This window comes from Eubalaena glacialis, chromosome 1 (assembly GCF_028564815.1).
Source record: "Eubalaena glacialis isolate mEubGla1 chromosome 1, mEubGla1.1.hap2.+ XY, whole genome shotgun sequence".
Lineage (NCBI taxonomy): Eukaryota > Metazoa > Chordata > Mammalia > Artiodactyla > Balaenidae > Eubalaena > Eubalaena glacialis.
Genome location: NC_083716.1, coordinates 89,686,460 through 89,704,280, shown reverse-complemented (window position 1 = coordinate 89,704,280; position 17,821 = coordinate 89,686,460). Strand labels below are relative to the sequence as shown.

The 17,821-nt window shown below is 43.3% G+C and overlaps 1 protein-coding gene across 1 annotated transcript in view; it reads left to right on the top strand.

Annotated features, from left to right (window-relative positions):
• Window positions 1-17,821, top strand: part of GNPAT (glyceronephosphate O-acyltransferase) — a 31,060-nt gene that overhangs the window by 5,049 nt on the left and 8,190 nt on the right. Inside the window, exons 2-9 of the mRNA XM_061182646.1 lie at window positions 3,493-3,675; window positions 8,236-8,412; window positions 10,337-10,466; window positions 13,859-13,986; window positions 14,675-14,750; window positions 15,003-15,154; window positions 15,302-15,432; window positions 16,903-17,126. Of these exons, the coding sequence (XP_061038629.1) occupies window positions 3,493-3,675; window positions 8,236-8,412; window positions 10,337-10,466; window positions 13,859-13,986; window positions 14,675-14,750; window positions 15,003-15,154; window positions 15,302-15,432; window positions 16,903-17,126 (1,201 nt within the window). The remainder of the gene's footprint in view (window positions 1-3,492; window positions 3,676-8,235; window positions 8,413-10,336; window positions 10,467-13,858; window positions 13,987-14,674; window positions 14,751-15,002; window positions 15,155-15,301; window positions 15,433-16,902; window positions 17,127-17,821) is intronic.

Below are 17,821 nucleotides of genomic sequence, written 5' to 3'. Positions count from 1 at the left end.
CTCTCTTTCTCTCCCCCCCACCCCCCGCCACCTCCTCCACCCCACACACACCTCCCCAACTGATTGTGATCCTTTTCTGTTCCCGCACCCAGGACCGCTAAGTGGGAAGTCTCTAAGATCTTTTTTGTCCCTAAAATTATATCATTTATAATGGTAATTTGTGGCGTTCTACCAAGTCTGAGCCTGTATAACTTATGCTGTTACTTCATTAATGAGAACTGTGAAATGTGAGGTTCTTCGGCCTTGTAAGCAGGAGTATGTGATCTGTCACAGCGCCTGCAGTCTTACACCAGAGTTCCAAGCTCGAATATTTTCCCCTCATATATTCTCTGTACTTACATATGTAGGCATAACAATGTTCGTGTTTGCATATTTCACATGTTTTACATGCTACCCTTTTATACTTAAACTCCTTACAAATGCTCTTTGCTTCTATTTGTATTCTCGTTGTGCCTAATGGTGGTCTCAGTTTTTCTGTTTGTTTTTTCTTATTACCTTAACATGTAGTCGGTCAGTTATTGATCAATTGTGCTGTATTCCAAACACAGCTAGATGATGGAAATACAAAGAGGACACAAACTGTCCTGCCCTCAGGGTAATTGCATTTTAGTAGGGAGACAGACATGCAAACGATTACATGTTATGGGATACATACCACGATAGACGTTATGTAGAAGGTAAAGAAGTCCTAATGAGGAAGGCAGAGTAATTCCATCAGGGGAACTCAAGGAGAGTTGTCACAGAAGAGTGATGCCAAAGCAAGGATGACAGGAACAGAAGGGCATTCCAGGCAGAGATGGCCACATGCAAAGGCCCCGAGGCATGTCAGCGATGGACTTGTTGGGGAAATCAAATCACTCACTGTTGAGTGGGCCATGAGTGTGGTGAGAAGGAAAAGCCAGGTCCTAGAGGTTCTCATATGAGGCCAGCAGTGGCTTAGGTCTTATTCTGAAGGAGGTGAGGGGTGTCATGTAAATATTTTAAGCCAGAATTGTGTTTTGAAAAGGGCACATGGTGGCATGGAAGACTGATTCCAAGGGACAAAACATAGGCAAGGAGACCGGTGAGGAAGCTGCTGTGATAAAGAGCACAGGCTGGACACGTGAATGAGGAGTAGACGTGATGGATCCTTAAAGGCCATGTTAGCAGGATGGAACGGATTGGATGTGAAGGGTGAGGGAGGAAAGGTCTAGAGGGATGTAGACAGAGGGATGTAGATGGTGTGGGGTTATTGATTGAGATTTCAGGAAAATAATCAGCTTGTAGGATTGTGCAGAGGAGAAATGAGTTCAGCTTTGGAAAAGCCAGATGGGAGAAGAGGACAGGGCAAGGGATTCAGAAGCATAAATATTTGAAACCAGTTGAGTAGGTGAGAGTACTCAGCACCGTGTGGCGTGAAGAAAAGAGGGATGGAGATGTTAACATACATTAAAGGAAGTGGGAGGAAAGAAGGCATATTTGTAATTGGGGGAGGAAAATTTCCCCCAGGTTGAGAATCTCTGGATTAGAGAAATGAGGTGGGTTTTCTGCTGTGACAGAGTCATGAATTAAAGACCACAGTAGGAACATTTCAGAATAGTTGTAGGTAATAAAAGGAGGGAGTGCTTGAGAATGGTGTCCCACGGTGGGGAGATCTAGGAGGACGAAGACTTGCAAGAGGCCAGGGTCTAATGATTAGATTTGAAAGAAATATTAATGTCTGTTATGCTTTTTATAGTAGCAATGAATGAAAAAAAGAGTCCAAACATCCAACATTAAAAGTAATATTGTGGGAAAAACTTAAATGACATGGAGGAGCGTTTATAACATTAAGTAAAAAAAAAATCAGGAGACAAATCAAAATGTACGTGTGGTGAGGGAGGGACTTTTCACAGGCACAGAAAAAAGCATTCACTGAAATGGTCTCTGGCTCATTGGGAGACAGTTGATTTTAATTTTCTTCTTTGTGCTTTTCTGTATCTCCTCAATTTTTATAATGAGCATGTATCACTTTGGTAATTAAAAAATTATATTAAGAAATTAGGGAATATAAAGGTGACGGTGCAGCCACTAAAATATTTTAAAACAATATTTAATATAAGGAAGTATTCAGAATACAGTTGATAAGGCAAGATAAACTATATTTGGTAGGGTCCATGTTTTAAATTTAAAAATATGTGTTTTTATATCTATGAATGAAAAAAATAAGGGAACTAGTAAGTGTTGAGTAGTTATTCCCAGAGTGTAACATTGTGGGCAGTTTATCTTTGCTTGTATGTCTCCACGTTTCCAAATCTTCCATAATTAGCATGCTGGGTAGTATAGGGTAGTGGTTAGGAACAGGGTCTGTGAAGCGATAAGGCTTCAGCTTGAATCATGTCTCTGTCCTCTGAGAGCTGTGGGACCTTGGCTGAGTTATTTCACTTCTCTGTGCCTTGGTCTCCCCATCGTGAAATGGGGTAGTGATGACAGCTACCTCATAGGTTTGTTGTGAGGATTGCCCCTTCATATAGGTAAAGTTCTCAGGATAGCGCCTGACACTTAGGAAGCAACGACGCATGTTAGCTGTACTTATTATTACTACTATTACTTTTATCATCAGGAAAACAAACTTTTAAGAATTTACAATTCAGAAGTCGTTGGTAGCCTAAAAACGAGCAGTTTCAGGGGCTGGTTGAATAGAAGCTGAATTGCAGTGGGTTGAAAGGAGAAAAGAAGGTAACACAGCAAAATACAGACTGCTCCATAGTAGCTTGTATGGGAGCACTTTTGTCTTGGGTTTGCACCCATGTAGTTTTATTTGATTTGACATAATCTTGACTCTCTGATGTACGCTTTAATTTTTAAAACTAAATGAGAGAGGCAGACAAAACAAGTTTATTGGTGTGATTGACGAAATCTGTAAAGTTGATCAGATTACCCTAGAGCCTAATGTCCCACCTTTGCTATGTTTGTTAACTTTCATAAAGGGGCACTGGCTTTATAAAGATAGCAATCAGAAATATGATAATAAAATATTATAATTCAATATCAATTCATTGATCCTAATAATAGCTACATTTCTTTTTCTTTTTGGTAATTTTATTCTTTTTTTTATTTTTATTTTGGGCTGCGTTGGGTCTTCGTTGCTGTGCAGGGGCTTTCTCTAGTTGCGGCGAGCGGCGGGCTACTCTTCGTGGTGGTGCGCGGGCTTCTCATTGCAGTGGCTTCTCTTGTTGCGGAGCACGGGCTCTAGAGCGCAGACTCAGTAGTTGTGGCGCACGGGCTTAGTTGCTCCGCGGCATGTGGGATCTTCCCAGACCAGGGCTCGAACCCGTGTCCCCTGCATTGGCAGGCAGATTCTCAACCACCGGGGAAGTCCGATAGCTACATTTCTGTTTCTTACTGTATGAAAACCTAACATCAGAACACTCTGCTCTTACTCTATGTCATAGAATAAAAACTTTGGCTAAGATGAAACCTTACCAACGTAGTTTTACAGCATGTGCATCACTTTCTTTCATTTGCCCACAGAAGGAGCTCAGAAAGTGGGATGAGTTTGAAGATGTTTTGGAGGAGAGGAGGCATGTCAGCGACCTGAAATTTGCCATGAAATGCTACACACCTCTTGTCTACAAGGGAATTACTCCTTGCAAGCCAAGTGAGATTAAGTGTAGCGTTCTCAACTCTGAAGAGATTCATTATGTCATTAAACAGGTAAGTGATTCCCTCTTCAGCCATAGCCAGATTTGTTCATTGTCAGCGAGTTCTATCTCTTCTTGATTCTATGAATTTATTTTGCTATTTTTAATGTATCTTTTTAGATTTTGCTATATTCAGCACATTCATCAAATGTTTACTGTACCCATAATGCGTCTTAGCCTCTTTGCTAGACATTGTGTCTAATAGCTAGTTGAGCAGCGTTCTTGACCTCTTAAGTGTATAGTCTAATAGGGAATGATGACAGCTGTGCAGTCAATTACAGTGAAATATGATACAAGACATGCTAATGGGAGGCCAGTGTACAGGGGCATTAATTAGTTATAAGAGCAACTAATTTTGTGTAGGGAGTTAGAGAAGTGATTTTATAAATGAGGCCTGAAAGATGTTTGGGGGTTTTCCAGGTGAAGTGCGTGAAGAAGAGTGTTCCTAGCAGACCAAACAACTTTTTCCCTGTGGTTTTCAAACCTCATGGCACATTAAAGTTATTCAGGGAGGGGCTTCCCTGGTGGCACAGTGGTTAAGAATCCGCCTGCCAATGCAGGGGACACGGGTTTGAGCCCCGGTCCGGGAAGATCCCACATGCCGCGGAGCAGCTAAGCCTTTGTGCCACAGCTAATGAGCCTGCTCTCTAGAACCTGTGAGCCACAACTACTGAGCCCACATGCCACAACTACTGAAGCCCACACGCCTAGAGCCTGTGCTCCACAACAAGAGAAGCCACCGCAATGAGAAGCCCGCGCACCGCAGCGAAGAGTAGCCCCCACTCGCCGCAACTAGAGAAAGCCCGCGCACAGCAACGAAGGCCCAACACAGCCAAAAATAAAAAAATAAAATAAGTAAATTTTTTTAAAAAAAGAATGTTAAAAAAAAATATTATTCAGGGAGCTTTTAAAAATCCTTGTGCCTACGTCTCACCCTCACACCAGTTAAATCAGAATGTCAGGAGTGAGGAACCAGGCGTCCGAAGTTTTTTAAAAGCCCAGTCAATTCCCAAGTATAGTGAAGCTTGGGAACCACCAGCTTATTTTAAGGAGAAGAGTGCGTGTATATTCATGGTGTTGAGAGGTGTTCGATGGAACCAGACTGAAGAGAGCAAAGGAGGGGCAATGACAAGAGTTGGACTGGAGGGGAAAGCCGGGGCCGCATCGTGAAGGGCTTTGTGAACCGTCCAAAGGAATTAGATTTATCCTACATACAGTGCGAAGCCGTGGAAGGGTTTCCGGTTCCAATGCGGCACGATCAGTTTGCGTTTTAGAGGCACCGTTCTGCTGAAAAAGGAGACAGGAGGGCTGTGTGTGCCGCTCCTGCAGTAATCCCTTGGTAGGAGCGTAGCTGCCTGGGCTGGCAAGTGGTTATAGAAACAGAGAAATGGACAGACTTAAGAAATGACCAGTCGGGTGAATGAAGAGAAGGAAAGGAAGAATCAAGGCTGATAGAGCCATTCACTGAGATAGGGACTTAGAAGAGGGCTTGGGAGAGAAGCTGTGCTCTGTTTTGCACCAGGGTTGGAACCCGGGCCCAGACCGTGACAGCGCTGAGCCCTAGCCACTGGACCAGGGATGGAACCCGGGTCCCGGACACTGACAGCACGGTGTCCTAGCCACTGGACCGCTGGGGAGCTCCCAGGAAAATTATTTATTATCTTTATTATTTGCTGTCTCTTTTATTCTGATTCGGACATATGACCTATGCTCTTAATCGTATTGTTGTGATCTATCTTGGGGAATCTATTAATCTTGTCTGACTGAACTTATTTCATAAGTGAAGTCAAGTTTGTCTCTCTCTCTCTCTCTCTTTTAAATTGCTGTATTCCTGGTGCCTAGCACATAGTACACATTCAATAAATACTTCTTGAGTTAATGAATGGAAAAAAAATACTTTGGTCCTATCCACAGAGATTCTGGTTTAATTGGTCTAGGTTAGGACCCAGGCATTTCTCTTTTCTTCTTCTTCTTCTTTTTTTTTTTTTAAGTTTCCCCATGTAATTCTAATGCACAGCCAGGTTAAGTGTGACTGATTTAAGCCAGTGTTTTTCAGACTTGAATGTACTGCTGAGAAAAATCATATAATCGAGGTAGATTGGAATTATTATAAATTCTTGGTTATGCAGCACACTTGGGCCCTCTGTGTTACCCAGTCATTGATTGTCTCCCTAGTAAACTCTCTCCCTTTCTCCAAAATGGCAGTTTCAGTTGCCCCATTCTCCTTGAACCTCCAACCCTACCTTCTCTGCTTACTCTGGACAGATGACTTCTCTTCCTACTTCACAAAGAAAATGTAAGCCATTATATAAGTGAGGGCTGTTTCAGCTCCCTGAGGTCAGGCTCCTAACTTACCTGCATCTAACACCCATCATTTTCTTCCTCCCTCCTACTAGAATGGAACAGGGGTCCCCTTCTGTTCGAGTTTAATCCCCACCCTGCTCCTTTGCTCCGAATTCCACCTCCCCCCTCCTCCTCGGGGACTCTGCTCTGTCGTCTGTCCCCTCAGTTGTCTCAGCTTCTTCCTTGTTACCGGCTCTTTACCATCAGCATTTAACATGCTCACTTCTCTTCCAACTGAATTAGACTTCCTTTGACCACATTCCTTCTCTACTTACTACCCATCTCTTCCTTTCCCACTTCTGCTCTGCCCTTTGAAGAAGTTGGCTATGTTTTCTATGCTCGTTGCCCTACTTTCTCACCCTTCATGTACCACTCAACTCACTGGAATCTGATTTCCAGCGCCCTGTAGGAGCTCTTCCCAAGATGGTGAATGACCTCCTTCCTCGTGGCTAAATTCAACCTCATTCAAATCCTGGATAGCTTTTGGTACACGCTCTCTCCTTTCCCTGACACCATACTCTCCCGCTTGCCCACCACATATTTTTGATTATTTCCCAGTTGTCTTTATGGGCTTCTCTTCCTTTGCCTGTCTCTTTAAATGCTGCTGTCCCTCAAGATTTTGTTCTAGCCCCTTCTTATCTACCCACTCGCTGGGCAGTTTTATTTATTGCCAGAATTTTAAGTACCTTCCTTATGCTAATGTCTCCGTATTATAATATTACTGTACAAAAATAATATATTATTGTAACTAATATAGATAATTAGTATCTGTTGCTTCAGCCCAGATCTCTTTTGAGTTTCATACATATATTTTTATAGTTTATTGGGTATCCACTTGGAAATTCCAAAAGCACTCCAAAAGCATTCAAGATGTCTAAATCAAAGTCTTGGATCCACCCCACCCCTGTACTGTGTATATTCCCCCCTCCCACCCAGATTGTCCTGTCTCTAAGAATGCCCCCCCCCCTTATGCTAGTTGCTCGAACCAAAAATCTGGATGCCATCTTCAGCTTCTTACTCTCCTCTCACAAGCTCTCAGGCACTAAGAGCTGCTGATGTGCTCTGCTAAAAGTGATGTACCCTCCTAAAAATAGCACTTGTCTACCTCTTTCCATCCCTGCTGCCGCTTCTCCAGCTCAGGCTGCCTTTATCTTGCACAGTGCAGTAGCAGCCATTGCAGGGGCTTTAGCCAAGGAAGGATGTGATGACTTCTGCATTGAAGAGACTGCTCAGGTTTGTGACATGGAAAAGAGACTGAAGAGGGACATCACTGGGGACAAGGAGTTGTAAGACCGTTGCTTCTCTCAGGTTTCCAGGGAGAGGGATCTGTAGGGACAGCAGATCAGTTGGGCAAATGAGAAGCCCAGGTGCACAGGATAAGAGGCCAGGTCATTCTCTTCTTCTCTGCTTTCCTCCAGTGCCTTCCGAACAAACCGGCCTTTTCACCTGTGTTCTTCACCTATCCAGGTCCTTCCTGTCCCCAGGGGTCTTGTCTTTCCTACTCCCCAGCCTTCTCAACTGGCTCAGACGGGCATGAGCATTTTCTGTCTCGAGGAAGGCCCTCTCCTGGCAATGTATTCTTTCTTTTTAATGCTCCAGTTCTCTCTTTCCTTCTGATCCTGATTCCTCAGATGTGTAGGCTGCGGGACTTCCCTGGTGGCGCAGTGGTGAAGAATCTGCCTGCCAATGCAGGGGACACGGGTTTGATCCCTGCTCAGGGAAGATCCCACATGCCGCGGAGCAACTAAGCCCGTGCGCCACAACTACTGAGCCTGCGCTGTAGAGCCCACGGCCACAACTGCTGAGCCCGCGTGCCTAGAGCCCGTGCTCCGCAACAAGAGAAGCCACCGCAGTGAGTAGCCCGCGCACCGCAAGAAAGAGCAGCCCCCGCTCGCCGCAACTAGAGAAAGCCTGTGCGCAGCAACGAAGACCCAACACAGCCAAAAATAAATCAATAAAATAAATTTTTAAAAAAATCAGCTGCAACAATCTACTGAAAGTAACTACTAAGTGTATGCTCTCGGACACTAGATCTTGAGCAACAACTTATTTTAGAGAATTTGGATGTAAGCTTAAATTATATCAATTTAAATTAAGAAGAAAACATACCATTTTGAGTTATAGAATAACATTGGTCCATTTGGAACTGGTCCTACTGATTTGAGCAAAAAGAATTTTGACTTCTTTTTTTTTCTCCAGAAATTTATCCCTGCTTTCCCTTTTCTTGTAGCTTTCCAGGGAATCCCTTCAATCTCCCGAGGTCCTGCGAGAGGAAGCCTGTGAGATCCTGGATGAAATGAACCACAAACTGCGTCTGGGAGCCATTCGGTTCTGTGCCTTTGCCCTGAGCAAAGTATTTAAACAAATTTTCTCGAAAGTGTGTGTAAATGAAGAAGGTATTCAGAAAGTGAGTATTGCTTGTAAAAAAGCAATCTCTTCTTCAATCCCTCACAATTTATTCAACTCAAAGGCATCCCGCTTTGCACTAGATGAGCAGGCCCTGGTTAGCAGGTGGCATCCAGCCTGAGCAGAAAAGACTCCGCCTCTCTGCAGGGTGTTTTCTCCTCGTACCTTCGGATCTACAGGCTTCAGACAAACTAACTTAGTCACTTAGTTACAGACTTTACAGACTAACCTAATGTCAAATGTTCACAGAGTTACAGAAGTAGTACAAAGAAGTTCTGTATATTCTTCACCAAGATTCCCCTACAACATGTTCTTTTTCCTTTCCTCACACACGTTTCTGGTGTGTTTTCCCTATAAACAAGGACATTCTCTTATGGTGTAATTATCAAAATAAGCAAATTAACATTGACACAGTGCTGGTAGTACAGATCTTATTCATGTTTCACCGCCTGTCCCAGCTGTGTCCTGTCTAGGCAAAAGAAAGTCCTGCATCGTGTGTTACAGTCAGCTTCCGTATCTCTTTAGACTCTTTTAATCTAGAACAATTACTTAGTCTTTGTTTGTGTTTCATGATACTACTTTTGAAGACATCAGGCCAGTTATATTCTAGTGTCCCTAGATTTGGGTTTGGGATGTCTTCTCGATTAGGCTCAGGCCATGTCCTTCTTAGTGTATCAGCCCAGAAGCACGTGGCCTCTGTCTGCCTGTTCCTGGTGATGTTCATGCTGGTCAGTTGGCTGCAGTGCTCTTTGTAGAGTTACTCTTTGTCCCCCTATAATTAATAAGTATCTTGGGACAAGAGACTTTAAGGATGCCTCGGTGTCCTGTTTTTCATCATACTTTCCTCCACTCGTTTTTACAGCCACTGATGTTTTTTGCTTGAATCAGTTATTACTCTTATGATTGCCAAATGGTGATTTTTCTAATTCTATCACTCCTGTCATTTAATTGTTTACTTTTTTCTGAAAGTCAGAGCTTTCCCTATGAAGATTATTTCTATTCATTTGTTTTTAATACCTTTTTTCTCTTACTAGGAAGCGCTTACCTTCACCGCCCTTCCTCCTCATGCCTTTTAATGCTTTGTTTTTATTCAGTCATTTACTTTGCTTCCAAGTATTTCTTCCTGCCGTGACTGATTTCTAGATTGCTGACTTACCGTCTGCATCTCTGTCGGAGAACGTTTGATACAGTGTTGGGAGCGGGGGATATTGCTGGCTACGTCTTAACTGATCACAGACTACCTTGCCTCAGTGGGTTATGTATTTAGATTTCAGGGAAACAGACACACATTGACACAGTGGGTATTTTTGGGATTGACAGCCCGAGGAATGGATCGGGGAGCTCGGATGCATCCCTCCCTGCTACGAGGCACCCACCCTCCCTGGCAGTGAACCCAGTGCATAAATAGAGAAATACCATTCCTTTCCTTGGTCCTAACAATTTGTAATTTTTTTTAATCTCCCTGAGGGGAGTTTTGTTTTCTCTTCCTACAAACTACCAGTCAGTCTAGCGCAGTGGCTGACAGTTGACTTTTTAATTCAGACTGACAGATCCAGTCCTAGCTCCACCATGTATTAGAGGCATGACCATGTCACAGATGAGGAAGCTAAGGCTTAGGCCTTATGTACAAACACGTGGTATTAAACAATGCATGTAAAATGCTTAACTGCTTCTCAACTAATACGTGTTAGTGATCGTCACCATTATTATTATGAGCCGTAAAATTTATCTTTTTGCTGTTCTTGCGTTATGGGAGATTATTTAACTAGAACTCTGAAATAAGTCCTGCGTACGTGGCAGGGAGACAGAAAAACATTACTCGTATTCCCTCTGTACATACGCACATTCTTCCATTTTCTGATTGAAGATACGATTTTAATAATATGAAAGCTGAAGTTATTCAAAGTGTAACATTTGTTTTAAAGCTACAGCGAGCCATCCAGGAGCATCCTGTTGTTCTGTTGCCCAGTCATCGAAGTTACATTGACTTTCTGATGCTGTCTTTTCTTTTATACAACTACGACTTACCTGTGCCGGTCATAGCAGCAGGAATGGGTATGCATTGGTTTTCTCCCTTTTTTTAATTATAAAAATTAAGGCATTCACGGGAATGATTTTAACAGTGCCGAGGTTATTTGAAGAAAATGATGAAAATAGCCTCTCCCTTCTTTCTTTCTTTCTTTTTTTTTTTTAATTTATTTATTTATTTTTGGCTGTGTTGGGTCTTCATTGCTGTGCATGGGCTTTCTCTGGTTGCGGCGACCGGGGGCTACTCTTTGTCGCGGTGCGCGGGCTTCTCATGGCGGTGGCTTCTCTTGTTGCGGAGCATGGGCTCTAGGCAGGCGGGCTTCAGTAGTTGTGGCTCACGGGCTCTAGAACTCAGGCTCAGTAGTTGTGGCGCACGGGCTTAGTTGCTCCGCGGCACATGGGATCTTCCCGGACCAGGGCTCCAACCCGTGTCCCCTGCATTGGCAGGCAGATTCTTAACCACCGCGCCACCAGGGAAGCCCTCTTCCTTCTTTCTACCAGTCCCAGTGTTTAATAGTTTGGATTCTGTCCTCTGCACTGTGCTTTACTGTGCCTACCCAGACATCAGCAAGCATATATGCACATAGGGTTTTTGGTTCAGGTTGAAAAATGAGATTATACGACCTGGATGTATTACCTGCTGTTGTTATTTTTATTTGATAATATATCAGTGGCTATCTCTGTAGGTCAATAAATAGATCTAAATTCTTTTACCGTGTTTTTCAATTGTGGTAAAATGCACAAAACATAAAATTTACCATCTTCAGGGGCTTTCCTGGTGGCGCAGTGGTTGAGAATCTGCCTGCCAATGCAGGGGACACGGGTTCGAGCCCTAGTCTGGGAAGATCCCACATGCCGTGGAGCAGCTGGGCCCGTGAGCCACAATTACTGAGCCTGCGCGTCTGGAGCCTGTGCTCCGCAACGGGAGAGGCCGCGGCAGTGAGAGGCCCGCGCACCGCGATGAAGAGCGGCCCCCGCTCGCCGCAACTAGAGAAAGCCCTTGCACAGAAACGAAGACCCAACACAGCCAAAAATAAATAAATAATTAATTTTAAAAAAATAATTTACCATCTTCAGCATTTTTAATGCACGTTCAGTAGCATTAAGTTCACATTGTTGTACTGTCATCCATCCACAGACGTCTTTTCACCGTGCACAACTGAAATTCTGTCCCCATGAAACACTTAACCCCCCATTCTGTTCTCCCTCCAGCCCCTGGCACCCAGCATTCTCCTTTCTGTTTCTATGAATCTGACGGCTCCAGGTACCTCCTGTAAATGGAGTCAAACAGGATTTGTCCTTCTGTTGCTGTCCTATTTCACTCAGCATAACGTCCTCAGGGTTCACCCATATTGTAGTGTCTGTCAGAATTCTCCTTTTTTAAGGCTGCATAATATTCCACTCTATGTATATACCATATTTTGTTTATGCATTGATCCGTCCCTGGACACTTGGGTTGCTTCCACTTTTTGGCTCTTGTGGTTTGTGCTGCAGTGAGCATAGGTGAACAAATACCTGTTTGAGTCTCTGCTTTCAGTTCTTCCAGGTGTACACCCAGAAGTAGAATTGCTGGGTTAGATGGTGATTTTATTTTTAATTTTTTGAGGAACTGCCATACTGTTTTCCACAGTCACTGCGCCATGTTACAACCACACCAACAGTGCACAAGGGTTCAGTTTCTCCACATCCTCACTAACACTTGTTATTTTCTGTTTTTTTAGGTTTTTTGGTTTTTTTTGTTTTTAATAATAGCCATCCTAATGGGTGTGAAGTGGTATCTCATCATGAGTTTGATTTGCATGTCCCTGGTGATTAGTGATGTCGAGCATCTTTTCATATTCTTGTTGGCCAATTCTATGTCTTCTTCAGAGGAGTATTCAAGTCCTTTTGGTTGTTTGTTTTCTTTGTTGTTTAATTGAAGGAGTTCTTCATATGTTCTGGATATTAACCCCTTATCAGATATGTGATTTGTAAATATTTTCTCCCATTTCACTCTGTTGATTGTATCGTTTGATGAGCAGAAGTTTTTAATTTTGGTGTACAGTCGGCCTTCTGTAGCCACGGGTTCCGCATCCATGGATTCAACCAACCATTGATCAAAAATATACAGGAAAAAAACCTCCAGAAAGTTCCAAAAAGCAATACCTGAATTTGCCATTCACAGGAAACTATTTACATAGCAGTTACATGGTATTTACAACTGTTTACATAGCAATTGTATTAGGAATTATAAGTAATCTGGAGATAATTTAAAGTGTCTGAGGACGTGCTAGGTGATATACAAATACTCTGCCCTTTTATATAAAGGACTTGAACATCCTCTTGTTTTGGTATCCGTGGAGAGTCCTGGAATTAATGCCCCACAGACTCCCCCCAACCCCAGGGACAGCTATAGTCCAGTTTATCTGTTGTTTATCTTCTGTGCTTTTGGTGTCATATCCAAGAAATCATTGCCAAATCCAATGTCATGAAGCTTTTCCCCTATATTTTCTTCTAAGAGTTTTATCGTCTTGGGTATTATATTTAGGTCCTTGATCCATTTTGAGTTAATCTTTGTATGTGGTGTGATTTTTTTTTGGGTAAGGTTCCAACTTCATGTCTAACATTTTCGTTGCTATATAATATTCAACAGTGTATATGTATCATAATGTGGTAGTTTTGCTGTTACAAACAAGTTTTCAATATATTTTCATATTAGTGCTTTTATTTCTGTAGGATGGATTCCAAAAAGTAGGATTGCTAAGGCAAATAAATTGTTTATCACCTCCCTTATAAGCCAGCCAGGAAAGCTGGGGTTCAAGCCTACACCTTTGCTAATAAACACGGTAAACAGTAAAGTAAAAACTGCCAGGACCTTAAGCACTTTGAAAGCATTTCCATCTATATAGACACGTGAGGAAGTTATTTGAAAATTAGGGAAAAATGAAAAGAACTGTTTTAAAACTGATGGTAGAACTCTTTCTCTCATTCTGGACTTGCTTTTCTTTTTTAATCTGTGCCACTAAAAGAAGATTGATAATTTTCACCTGACGGTTAAAAAGGAAAGGTGAGAGCTAGTTTGGCCTGACTGTCCAGAGCATGGAGGATATATGTTGATCTGTCACTGAGGTCAGCAGCAGTGCTGACTAAGGAAATTGGCATGGTGGCGTAGTTAAGGCTGTCCCATTGCCTGCTGTTCCCCCACCTCTAGCTGGTCTGGTTGTAAATGCAGAGGTGCATGGGGAGTGGGGTGCACAAGGTAACCTCCCAGCCAGCACCTGCTGACAGAGTCCCTTCTTTCCTTAATTCCATTAGATGTTTCTTCTTAAGATTAGGGGTGTCTTACGTACGTGAAATCTATCTTAATAGCATCTGAGTTGAGATATTTATAGAAAGCTTCAAGGTCTGCAAATAAACATTAACCATTGTTTCTTTCGTAGACTTCCTAGGAATGAAGATGGTTGGTGAGCTGCTGCGAATGTCGGGGGCATTTTTCATGCGGCGGACCTTTGGTGGCAATAAACTCTACTGGGCGGTGTTCTCCCAATATGTGAAAACTATGTTACGGGTAGGTGCAAATAATTACCGAGTACTTTCAAGCTGTATTTTCTTTTCACTGAAGTTTGCTCTAAGGTCTTACTTAAATTCGTGACTTCTTCTTCTTTTTTTTTGTTTTTTTTGTTTTAATAGACTTTTTTTATATAAATTTATTTAGTTAGTTATTTATTTTTGGCTGCATTGGGTCTTCGTTGCTGCGCACGGGCTTTCCTTTTAGTTGCAGCGAGTGGAGGCTACTCTTCGTTGTGGTGCGGTGGCTTCTCTCATCGCGGAACACGGGGCTCTAGGCGCGCGGGCTTCAGTAGTTGTGGCTCACGGGCTGTAGAGCGCAGGCTCAGTAGTTACGGCACACGGGCTTAGTTGCTGCGCGGCATGTGGGATCTTCTCGGACCAGGGCTCGAACCTGTGTCCCCTGCATTGGCAGGCAGATTCTTATCCACTGCGCCACCAGGGAAGCCCTAAATTCGTAACTTCTGAATGGGCTGCTTAGCTGGTTTTTCCCCCTCGAGGAATGTGCATTACCTGTGCAATCTGTTTACTCTGTGTGACTCTCTGGTTTAAGTTTCACTGTGAGCAGTGTTTGCTCAGAGGGCTGGGGAGGGAACTCGGGAAAAGGAATCAGAAGAAGCATCTGTCACTTTGAGAGTAGGCAATGGGTTTTGTGTTTTGTTTTGTTTGTTTGTGTTTTCTCTTTAAAGAACGGTTATGCTCCTGTTGAATTTTTCCTCGAAGGGACCAGAAGCCGCTCCGCCAAGACACTGACTCCAAAATTTGGTAGGTTCCTTACAGGCTGAAGGGAAAACACAAACCCAGAGGCTTCAGGTGTGGTGTCACCGTAGCTGCTAAATAGAACTTGACACTCTTTTTGCAAGATGTTCTTTACTTCATAAGTATAACTGTTTCTTTAAGTTCAACTGTTTATATTTATGGGCTTGGTATATAGTGTATACTTTTAGTATCTTCCTGCGGCCTTGTTTGCTTTCCTTTTCAATATGTTTGAACAATCATTTCTCCCTACGCTTACAGGTCTTCTGAATATTGTGATGGAACCGTTTTTTAAAAGAGAAGTTTTTGATACCTACCTTGTTCCAATCAGCATCAGTTACGATAGGATATTGGAAGAAACTCTGTATGCTTATGAGCTCCTAGGGGTTCCTAAGCCGAAAGAATCTACAACTGTACGTAAAGGGTAGCCAAGCTTGACTATACTGGCATTTAAAGAAATTAAATTTCTTTAAATTTATATTTATTTATGATGTACTTTATACACCAACTGATTTCTGAATGTATTCCTGTTTTCTTTTCCCCTGTTGTGATACTCTCAGGGATTGTTGAAAGCCAGGAGGATTCTCTCTGAAAAGTTTGGAAACATTCATGTGTACTTCGGAGACCCCGTGTCGCTTCGATCTCTGGCAGCTGGGAGGATGCGTCAGAGCGCATATAACTTGGTTCCAAGGTGCAAGGCCTGTGTTTTCATAACTGACATAGAAACAAGGATGAAAATCTGAAAGTGTAAACTGTGATTCTTGAGTTGACCACTTCTAGCACTGAAACTTGGCTATCTGAGATCACACCCCGGAGAAGCAGAAAGCTTCAGTTAATATGTTCGCCAGACACTTAACTGCAGGATATATACATTAAGCATGCAAAGCCAGACAAAACAAAACACAAAACCCATTGCCTACTCTCAAAGTAATAGATGCTTCTTTTGATTCCTTCTCCCCAAGCTCCCTCCCTAGTACCCTACTGACTTAAAAGTGTGAAGAAATAAGCTGTTGTTAACAAGTGCATGTATGGGAATTGTCGAGCCCAATTCCTATCGGTAGGCTAGCCAAAGTATGTACTAACTATTGTTTTTGATCCTAGAAAGGATTGTTTAATAATAATGAATGGGAGTGCGTCCCTGTTCTCAAGAAGGTTATAGTTTTGTGGGCAAGGAAATGTGTTAGCTTCTTTCAGGATGCAGGTACAGATACACATTTGGGTTTTCTTAATGTAGAGAAATACACCCGCAGGAGTAAAGGAGACAAACCGCCTGCCCAGCCAGGCTTCCATGACTGCAGCATCATTCATAATTTATCTGTAGCGCCAGTGGTCCCACAGCAGCTGGCAGCCGCGCTCGCAGCTTCATCAGCTCTCAGAAGCAGATGTTAGCTTTCTGCAGCCACAAGCTTTCACTTTGTCCATCTCAAATTGGCCAGTTGTGTCCATTACCGGGGAGTCCTCATTGGCTACAGCTTTCACATTAAGCCACCTTATCATGTGGCTGCTGTTAGGTCCTATGCATATATCCTCGCTCCAGCCAGCTCTGGGTAGGTTCTGGATATCATCTGACTCAACGCTGGGTGATCCACGCATGAGGAATCTGTCAGGCAAGGACCGAGGCAGTGCTTAGCAGGTGCCCTGAAGCTGCTCAGAAGGGCGGTATAGCAGTAGTCAGGCCAGCGGTACAGCCTGTCAGTACAGGCATGAGCAGTTGCCATACCTATCATGTCATCACCTGTTAGGTGTGTTCTGCAAGAGACGTGTTCAAAGTACTGTGGATTCTCAGGAGACAGAGCAGTTGAGTCCACGGGAGGGGGCATCGGTTTTCACAGAAGAAGTGATACAGCCACTTACAAAGCAGCAGCAAGTGTTTTTTGTCTGTTTATCTGTCTGTTTGTTTTGGCCTGGAACCAGGGATAATAGAACCAACCCTCTTACCTTGAGTATTCTTAATCACCTCTCAAGAGCATAGTCCAGAGACGAATGGACAGATCCCACTCTAGTAAAGTGAAAGTATATTTTTGCAGCGTGACCTGAGAGAATTCAGTCGGCAGAAAGTATGAGAAGCCTTCTAAAGGGTCTGTCTTCTCCCATTCCCTTCTCCACTCACATTGTCTAAGTAGCAGAACTGTAATTGGTTGTTCTGTATTCTTCCTCTTAGATATATTCCTCAGAAACAGTCAGAGGACATGCATGCCTTTGTCACTGAAGTTGCCTACAGAATGCAGCTCCTGCAAATTCAAAACCTGGTTCTGAGCCCGTGGCCACTCATAGTTGCTGTTCTGCTTCAGAACCGGCCATCCATGGACTTTGATGCCCTATTGGAAAAGACTTTATGGCTGAAAGGCTTAGCCCAGGCCTTCGGGGGGTTTCTCACTTGGCCTGGTATGTATGTGGGACACATGTGGTGAGAATGCTTGTTTTTTTTATCTCTTAATTTGGAAACGTTGTAGCCTAGACGTGAAAAAAACCCATATAGGACTTTAAGCAAAGCATTGCTCAGAGAAAGAAAGCCTAATCTGTTTTTATCACTCTAGGACATTGAACGTAGCATATCAATTATTTGAGAATAATGGTTTACATGTCATTTCTCCCTATGAGACTCTGAGTAGATAGAGGGCCAGAATACCCTCCCTTGCTACCTGGCAGAGTGGAGAATAAACAGTGACTCTGTACTCCACACATTCTTCCCTCTACACCCACCTCTTTCTTTTTTCTCTTTTAAACTTTTTTTTTTAATTTTATTTATTTATTTTTTTATTTTTGGCTGCATTGGGTCTCCGTGGCTGCGTGCGGGCTTTCTCTAGTTGCGGCGAGCGGGGACTACGCTTCATTGCGGTGCGTGGGCTTCTCATTGCGGTGGCCTCTCTTGTCGCGGAGCACAGGCTCCAGACGCGCAGGCTCAGTAGTTGTGTCTCACGGGCTTAGTTGCTCCGCAGCATGTGGGATCTTCCCGGACCAGGGCTCAAACCCGTGTCCCCTGCATTGGCAGGTGGATTCTTAACCACTGCGCCACCAGGGAAACCCCTACACCCACCTCTTTCTACCACATTATATTTGCAACCCATTTGCCTCACTGG